The following is an 8,930-nucleotide window of genomic DNA, read 5'->3' on the forward strand; positions in this document are numbered from 1 at the left end:
TTTTCAGAGAAACCTTCTCCACTTTAGTAGATCTTTTCTTTTCTACAGCCAGCTCCGAATTCGTATTATTCAAATCATCTTGCAGCCTAGATATTTTCCCTGGTTGGGCTGGGAATTGGGACGGCTTCTTCGTCCGGTCATGATCGATTCATCATCTTTCTTCATTCCTTTCTTCCTGGACGGACCCTCTCTCTCTTTTCTCTGCTTTTACTTAGTGATGCATTCATATTCTAATAATATCCAGATGTAAGGATTTTATTCGCATCTATCTGCTTTTGGACCTTTTGAGCTTTCAGGTATCTGTTGGCATTGGTGCTCTGTATGTCATCAGCAGTGCCCTTTAGCCTAAGCAACAGTTCATCCCGAAAGCAACACCACCATTAATTGTACTATATATTCACATCAATTCAAAGTGGAAAAGAGAGCTCTCTTTCAAAAATATTACTCCCTCCGTTCCTAAATATTTTTCTTTCTAGAGATTTCAACAAGTGACTACATATGAAACAAAATGAGTGAATCTACACTCTAAAATATGTCTACGTACATCAATTGTTGTAGTCCATTTAAAATGTCTAGAAAGACAAATATTTGGGAACCGAGGGAGTATATGACTTGAGAGTGTCTCTAACCATGATGGCTCTTGTCGAAGCTCATGCACTGTGGACCCCCAATGAACTCAGTGCACTATTTGGGATCGTCCTGTGTGCATTCTACAAGTCGACAAGGAGAAGAACGTCAAGCTAAAATGTGATGGAAGGCCAAATATAAATATGTAGGAAGAATATCAAGTAATAAATAAAATAAGTGGAACTTAGATGAATAGATTTTTATTGTCATTCGATTTCTCTTCAAATGTATGACTTATCGCACGAATAGTTAGTCCAAGCATGAATTGAATTCCCTTCACTAATCGATAGAACTTAAAGCCTTTAGAAATATTATTCAACAATTTATAATGTAAAGTGGAATCAGAAGCAAGAGAGCAATGGGTCCGGTCTGGAACTCCACCGCAGACTACACCCACTAATCTTTTGAGTTCAAGATGGCATGTTTGATGGTCGTCATGTCGAATTTTATGGATTATGTATGATTCACCTTCCCTAGTTTTTGTCAAGATGTCGGAGTATTTTTGTATTGATTGGCTAAGTTATCGAACTATTTGTGTATCAACTATGACTTATCTTATCTGACATGTTAGGATGTACTCCCTCCGTTCGGAATTACTTGTTCAAAAAATGAATGTATCTAGATGTATTTTAGTTATAGATACATCCTTTTTGTGACAAGTAATTCCGAATGGAGGAAGTATATATCTTCGAAGATATCATTGTTTTTACAACTAAAAGCAAATTCCGCGTGTCAAGGGTCTGCACCCACTAATCTTTTGAGTTTAAGATGGCATAATTGGTTGTCGTCTTGTCGAATGTTCTGGATCACGTATGATTCACCTTCCCTAGTTTTTGTCAAGATATCGGGGATTATGACTTCTCTTATATGACATGTTAGGATGTACTCCCTCCGTCCGAAAATACTTGTCATCAAAATGGATAAAAAAAAGATGTATCTACGTCTAGATGCATCATTTCCGGACGGAGGGAGTACTATATATTCGAAGATACATTCTTGTTACAAGTAAAAGCAAATTCTGCCTGGTTTGCTCTCTTTATGAGTATGGCATTCTAGGAGCTTGCGTTGCATCAAAATGCTCTCTGTTTGCCAAAATCCTTATCTGCAAATGCAACTCCCTAGAAACCAGAATTCTGTTGTGTCTACAAATTTTAGTAGTTTCATAGCATCAGTTGTGCAGTCTCCAGGAGACTCATCCTTCCTTTTTTTTTTGAAACAAAAAGCACATTCTTTCTAATACTTCCTTCCTGGAGGCTGGTCTCCACTTCTTCTGCTGGTTAATTATTTTTTAAGATATCTTCTGTCAAATGAAACAAGTTTGTTAATTAAGTATATGGTTTTGCTATTTCGTATCTGGCAGGAAAATTAGTATGATGCTAATAAGAACCATCCGATCTAATTGTTGAGATCTTTGCGAGTACAAGGGTCTGAGATAGGCTCAAAAAGCAGGGGCTACCTAATTAAGATAGGCCAATTTGTGGATCCCATCATGGGCTCCTCGATCACATCGTAGAGATGAAGCACATGGAAGCTTAGCTTGGCTAGCATTGGGTTAGAACTTTCACTTGGGTAAAGGGAACAGAAAGTGGCTGTCATGATGGTCATGTCACATGCATTGTCACGCACCATGCCCATGTCCATGCTGAGATCCAATCCTGATAGTAAAATAAACACTCCGGATTTGTCTGTTTCTTGGGTCCTTGGGGTGTTAAGCTGGCTCGAGATTGGCTGGCTAATCAAGCAAGCATTTGAGTACTATTACCTTGCTTAGTTCCCCGGTTAAACTAAGTACAGTTGTTCTGGTGCCCGTGACATGGTATTATGGTATCATCTGATGGTTGGTATCACAGGATATTTTTTCCATATTTTTTGAAACATAAACATTTGAGTCATGTCTGCTTTTGTCTTTTTGTGGCACTATTCATGCTGAATCTGTCTTTTTTACTTTTCAAGTGTATTTCGAATTTAAATTAGAACTTTTTTAGGGCTAGTATATATACATATGTCGTGTGAACATTCACGATTTGTCTTGGAATTATTTGAAACTTGTACGTCTGATTTTTGTGACATGGTATCATGTGATGGTTGGTATCACATGGTATTTTCCCATGCCCCCACGTCCCAGCTTTTTCTAACCTGCCCGGATTAATTAATTACCCTTGCAAACTAAACCATTGGTTGATCCCAAGTGCAGGTCGATGCAGGCTCTGGGTCCAGGTGAAAAAAGAAGTGAAGGATCCCATCTGGATTCTGTGTGGAGGAACCAAGTGCAGACCTCCTGTTGGACAGGCAGATGGATTGGCTAGCTAGCTCAGCTCTGCTGGTACTAGCCAGTAGCCAGGAAGAGCTGGCCGAAGCTGAGGTGCAGCCGACGGCGACCCCACCGTCCACTTCGCCGTGCCGCTGTCGGCATCGCATCTTGGTTCCTGTCCTGCACCACCATGCATCTTGGTCGCACAAGCTTGATTGTCTTCATCCGTTCATGCCGTGATGGCCAGGATCACATCACATGCAGGTTAATTAAGGTAGCTCAGTCCTTTTCGCCCACTGACAGATTAATAGCTTACTACTACAGCTTAGCTAGTGGATACATACATCGGATCTGAGATCTGACGGGGCCAAAAATATCCGGCCTGACTGACGGGTTTAACAATAATAAGAGGTTATGTTAGGGGCGCCGTCCCTGTCAGCAGTCAGCACGGCGCAAGCACAAAGAATAAAATGCTTGTAATTACCGTGCTGTATATATCATCGGCCGGACGACTTTGAATTAATTGGCAAACAAGGCAAGGGCTGATTTTTCAGAGCAACCGTCTCCACAAGATGTTTATCTTCTGCCGGCTCGGGATTTGTATTCAAATCATCTTCCACCCTAGCTAGATATTTTCCTTGGTTGGGTTGGGAATTGGAACGGCTTGCTGAGCCGGTCATGATCAGGTTGATCATCTTCCTCCCTTCCTTTCTTCCTGGACGGACGCTCTCTCTTCTCTGCTTTTAGCTAGTGATGATGATGATGATGATGCATATTCCAATAATATCCAGATGTAAGGATTTCATTCGCATCTATCTATCTGCTTTTGGGCCTTTTGAGCTTTCAGGTATCTGTTGGCATTAGTGCTCTGTCATCAGCAGTGCCCTTTAGCCTAAGCAACAGTTCATCCCGAAAGCAACACCGCAATTAATCGTACTATATAAACTCATCAATTCAAAGTGGAAAGTGGAGCTTTCTTCACCAAAATTTTCTAGTACTCCTGCTAATTATCTCTCTCAAGAAAGTTCATTTTTCCTACTAGTGCATGTACATGCATGTAGATGTACATCAGACAGCAAAGCAGTGCATGCACCTAGGCTAGATAACACAAGAGAACAGTGCACTTTACACTTGTGGTGTAGATCCATGCACGAGGATGCTGCATCAGACAGAGAGAGGTTAAGAGAGGGAGCAGGTCCCCCTCAGCTTCATTCCAAGCAGTGCAAGGCACTATTATACTTGTAGACTAGTGTATGTGTATGTGATTGATTAGTAGTAGGAGTAGGATAACTTGGCCAGCCGCGCACCCAACGCACCTGCTCCCTCCCTCTTCCCTCCCCACTCATCTTCATCATCAGCTGCAGCAACCCCCACGTCCACACACCCCCCACCCCCACGCACATCATCTTCTTCCTCTGTTCTCCTCCCAGATAGCACCGCATCAGGAGGAAGGAGGGAGCTCGGTCGAGAGAGAGAGAGAGAGATCAGGCATGGAGAAGTACGAGCCGGTCCGGGAGATCGGGTCGGGCAACTTCGGGGTGGCCAAGCTGATGCGCAACCGGGAGACCCGCGAGCTCGTCGCCATGAAGTTCATCGAGCGAGGATACAGGGTACGTACGGCTTGCTCGATCGATTCACCTGTCTATACATCTTGCTTCGGTTCATTCATTCATGGCCTTGCCCTGACCTTGCGTGGATTGGTCTGCAAAAATGGAAGATCGACGAGAACGTGTTCCGGGAGATCGTGAACCACCGGTCGCTGCGGCACCCCAACATCATCCGCTTCAAGGAGGTGGTGCTCACGCCCACGCACCTCGGCATCGTCATGGAGTACGCCGCCGGCGGCGAGCTCTTCGAGCGCATCTGCGACGCCGGCCGCTTCCACGAGGACGAGGCGCGCTACTTCTTCCAGCAGCTCGTCTGCGGCGTCAGCTTCTGCCACGCCATGCAGATCTGCCACCGCGACCTCAAGCTCGAGAACACCCTCCTCGACGGCAGCCCCGCGCCGAGACTCAAGATCTGCGACTTCGGATACTCAAAGGTTCCCTCCTGATTCTTCTTCCTCCTCTGTTTCTTCTTCTGATCGATCATGGTGGTTCTAAAGGAAGGAAAATTGATATGCAGTCGTCGGTGCTTCACTCGCGGCCCAAGTCGACGGTGGGCACGCCGGCGTACATCGCGCCGGAGGTGCTGTCGCGGCGCGAGTACGACGGGAAGCACGCGGACGTGTGGTCGTGCGGGGTGACGCTCTACGTCATGCTCGTGGGCGGCTACCCGTTCGAGGACACCAAGGACCCCAAGAACTTCCGCAAGACCATCGCGCGGATCATGTCGGTGCAGTACAAGATCCCCGAGTACGTGCACGTCTCGCAGACCTGCCGCCACCTGCTCTCCCGCGTCTTCGTCGCCGACCCGCGCAAGCGCATCACCATGGCCGAGATCAAGGCGCACCCCTGGTTCCTCAAGAACCTGCCGCGGGAGCTCAAGGAGGAGGCGCAGCAGGCCTACTACAACCGCCGCCACGCCGCCGACGTCGCCCCCTCCTCCAACGGCAGCGCTGGTGCGAGCGCGACGGCCTCCTCCAATGGCGGAGGAGGAGCGGCGGTGCCCGCGCCCGCGCCCGCGCCGGCCTACTCGGCGCAGAGCGTGGAGGAGATCATGAAGATCGTGCAGGAGGCGCAGACGGTGCCCAAGCCGGACAAGCCGGTGACCGGGTACGGGTGGGGCACCGGCGACGGCGAGGCCTCCGACGAGGAGGACGGCAACCAGGAGGGGGAGGAGGAGGAGTACGGCGAGGACGAGTATGACCGGACGGTGCGGGAGGTGCACGCCAGCGGGGACTTCGGCATGAGCAAGCTCCAAATCTGACGTCAATCTCTTCTCACCACATAGCGCCGCCGGCCATTGCTCCTCCACGTCGTCTCTAGTCCACTCTGGTTAATTATCTGTTATAAGATTGATTGAATTTTTCTTTTTGTCAACTGTAACAATTTAGCTAATTAACACTAAGTTTTTTGTTCAAACCCCCTTTTTTTGTGGAAATGTGGGATGGGTGCTTGCTTGCAGTTCCTCTCAGTGAATCTCGGCACTGGGTACGGTAGTCCAGAATTTGTGAAAATTCACACTACATGTAGTATAATTTGGTCTAAACATCATCGTAATCTAAACAAATAGTCCCTCTGTCCGAAAAAATTTGTCCCAAGCTTCTCTTTCAAATGGATGTATCTGGCACTATTTTGGTGCTAGATACATCCATTTGAGGGACAAATTTTTTCGGACGAAGGGAGAAGTGTTTAGCATCAAGTAAGTAGTATAATTTATTTTCTAATAATGGAGAACAAATAAATTGGCGGCCGTGAATGCCATATTAGTCAATGGTCTGACCCAATATATAAGCAGACATATCTGACCATTGAAACACCAGGATAGCAGTATGCCAACGATTCGGTAACAAGTTCCACGTAGGGGAGCGGCGACAACACGCGTCAGCGGTTCCTTCTGGCGGCGATAGTGGTCGTGTGGTGGTCTCGGAATCTCGATGTAATTTTTATTAAGTTTGAAATGTTTTGTACTTCCGGTGAACCTTTGTAATAAATCTGACGCTTTTCTCAAAAAGAAAGTTTCTTAGGCCATCTCCATTGGGGGTGCTACAAAAAACATTCCCGGTACTCCTGCTAGCATGGGTTTTATTTCCAATCAAAATTTGGCACCGGATGCTTAACTTTGTGCCATGGGCTAGTAATAGTAGTAGCGGGGCGAGTGATTGGGCCTGTGATCATAATTTGTGTCGGGCTTGGCGCATGTACGGAACCTATATGTGCTCTGCCTGTTGCCTGATAGGTGCGTCGACGATGAACTCCATTTTCCCCTTCATTTTGCTTCTTCCTCCACGAAGATTTATCTGATTTGTATCCCTATGCTTTAGAGACCTCTGCAAAGGCATTTGAGGATACTAAGTATACACGTAAACATGCACAAATATATACACTGTAACTCATTCAATTAGCCATCTAAAAAAGTTCATTAATTAAAACAAATTAATCAGGTTGATGTCCTGTTTGTGCTTTACGTTATCACATTTAACCTTTTGGTTTAAAGACTTCTTTAAAATTATAATGTCTAAAAAAATAAATATAACTTTTGTTGCAAAATATTACTCAAATTGAGCACATCCAAATGTATGTTTAATGATTGTGATTTTATAGAAAAAGCACCATCATTAATATTTTCAACACTGGTGTGGACAATTATGCTGACTAAGTTATGTATTTATACAAGATAATATTTTAATTTGATAAAAATAAATTATAAATAAATATAAATTTTGTTATATGAACGGTAATTGGATCAACTTTAGGGCCTGTTCGGTAGTGTTGGGAAAATCAATTCACGCGGAGTTAAGTGAATTTTTTTCGGTTTCTTTTTGATTAAAAAACAAATTGAACCTAGTGTTTCGAATTTGAATTGGTTTGTAAGAATAGAGTTGTTTATACACGAGTCGGCAACACTGAAAGGAATAAATTTCATATTTTGTGAGTTCTCGAGACGTTTGTTTATAGTCATCTTCAATGGAGCAGGAGGTCGAGGTTACATCCTAAAATTACTTTTTCAGATGTTTGCGGAATTTTTTATGAAAATCATGTGTGCCTTTTATTAAAATCTCGTTATAAATATTACAGAACATGTTTGATTGGAAAGTAGTTTAAGATTTTTTTTTTGTCAATGGTAAATAGTTAGTCAAGTGAGTATGTGCTTTTCTATTTCTTAACTGGGTGAGAAATAACTATTTCTAAATTCATAATAATAGACTTTTGATCTAATAATCAATATTCGGGTAAATAGAAAGAGTTGAGAATATCCCCATTGCATAATATGAATGTCGAACTAAGTATAGCTACTTGAAATCGACCAGAAAACAATATGTATGGCCCAATAGGAAGCTCCTCGTAAGCACATTATACTCTAAATTTTTTACTTCATTATACGAAATTACGCATTATATGATATTTCTTAGACTTGTGCTTTAGAGATCTCTACTGGGATATTCGAGGGTACTAAATGTACATGACCAAACACACAAATATATATACGATATAATTAATGCAAGTGCAAAAAAAATCTCACAAAGGCCTATGAATTGCACTTTTTAGTATTCTCAAATTTAAGTTTTTTGATTTAAATATTGTATTTAGTGATAATGTCTCAAAAGAAAATAAAATAAAATATAACCTTTGTTACAAAATATAACTTTTTATGGTTCATTGTGCTAACCAATTAATAAACATAAACCCAAAAATCCATTCAAGTGTCACAAACTAATGTCGTGGAGGCGGACAATTCTCTCTATCACTATCGCTATCACATTTATCTATTTAGGATAATAATAATTTTAAAAGACAATGTATTCAGAAGTATAAACTAAATATAACTTTGATTACAAAAAAGGCACAACCAAATTGCATTATTCGATGATATACATTGGAAATTTATAATAAAAACACTATACTTAATAATTTTTTCATGGTTAATTGTGTAAACTAAATATTACAAATATGAGTAAATTCCAGATTTTACCTCATAAATTTATATATTTCACACTAACTACCCTACTTAATGATTTTGCATCCAGATTACACTATTTAGAGAAAATTTAGCCATTTTTAGCCCATTTCAAGTTTTTTTAGGTTGCGTATAGTTCTTCTAGAGGTTCTTTTGCCGGAAAAAACATCGTGGAACTGTGTCGAGTTATGATGCAACAATTCAAAGCAAATGTAGTGAATAAGATTTGCTTCTAGAGTCTGTGAGACAATAGCCATAGTGATCAGCATGTATGTGAAAATTACTGAGTAGATTGTCATAGTTGCTCTGCTGAAGTAGTGATGTCTATTTTCATTCTCAATTTTCTCTTCACTATATTTGAATACCACTAACCAACAAGAATGCATTGGACTGTCTATTGGCAAATCTTGAAGCCTAACGCTTTTTAATGATGTTGATGCCACCTCCCATGTTGTTAGCTGATGTTACCTTTTTGGCCATTACTATGCATGAT

The 8,930-nt window shown here is 42.4% G+C and overlaps 1 protein-coding gene across 1 annotated transcript; it reads left to right on the forward strand.

Moving 5' to 3' along the window:
• The first annotated feature begins 4,054 nt into the window (after positions 1-4,054).
• Positions 4,055-5,943, forward strand: LOC119366591 (serine/threonine-protein kinase SAPK5-like). Its single transcript, XM_037632347.1, has 3 exons — positions 4,055-4,488; positions 4,596-4,919; positions 5,003-5,943. The coding sequence occupies exons 1-3, from the start codon at positions 4,369-4,371 to the stop codon at positions 5,744-5,746; spliced, it is 1,188 nt and encodes a 395-aa protein (XP_037488244.1). The 5' UTR covers positions 4,055-4,368; the 3' UTR covers positions 5,747-5,943.
• The last annotated feature ends 2,987 nt before the right edge of the window (positions 5,944-8,930 follow it).

Source organism: Triticum dicoccoides, chromosome 2B (assembly GCF_002162155.2).
Source record: "Triticum dicoccoides isolate Atlit2015 ecotype Zavitan chromosome 2B, WEW_v2.0, whole genome shotgun sequence".
Taxonomy (NCBI): Eukaryota; Viridiplantae; Streptophyta; class Magnoliopsida; order Poales; family Poaceae; genus Triticum; species Triticum dicoccoides.

Bases quoted from the DNA above. Each gene is read 5' to 3' on its own strand.
- LOC119366591 (XM_037632347.1), top strand. From the start codon at position 4,369: ATGGAGAAGTACGAGCCGGTCCGGGAGATCGGGTCGGGCAACTTCGGG. The intron at 4,489-4,595 runs GTACGTACGGCT...CAAAAATGGAAG, and splicing joins TCATCGAGCGAGGATACAGG to ATCGACGAGAACGTGTTCCG. The intron at 4,920-5,002 runs GTTCCCTCCTGA...ATTGATATGCAG, and splicing joins GCGACTTCGGATACTCAAAG to TCGTCGGTGCTTCACTCGCG.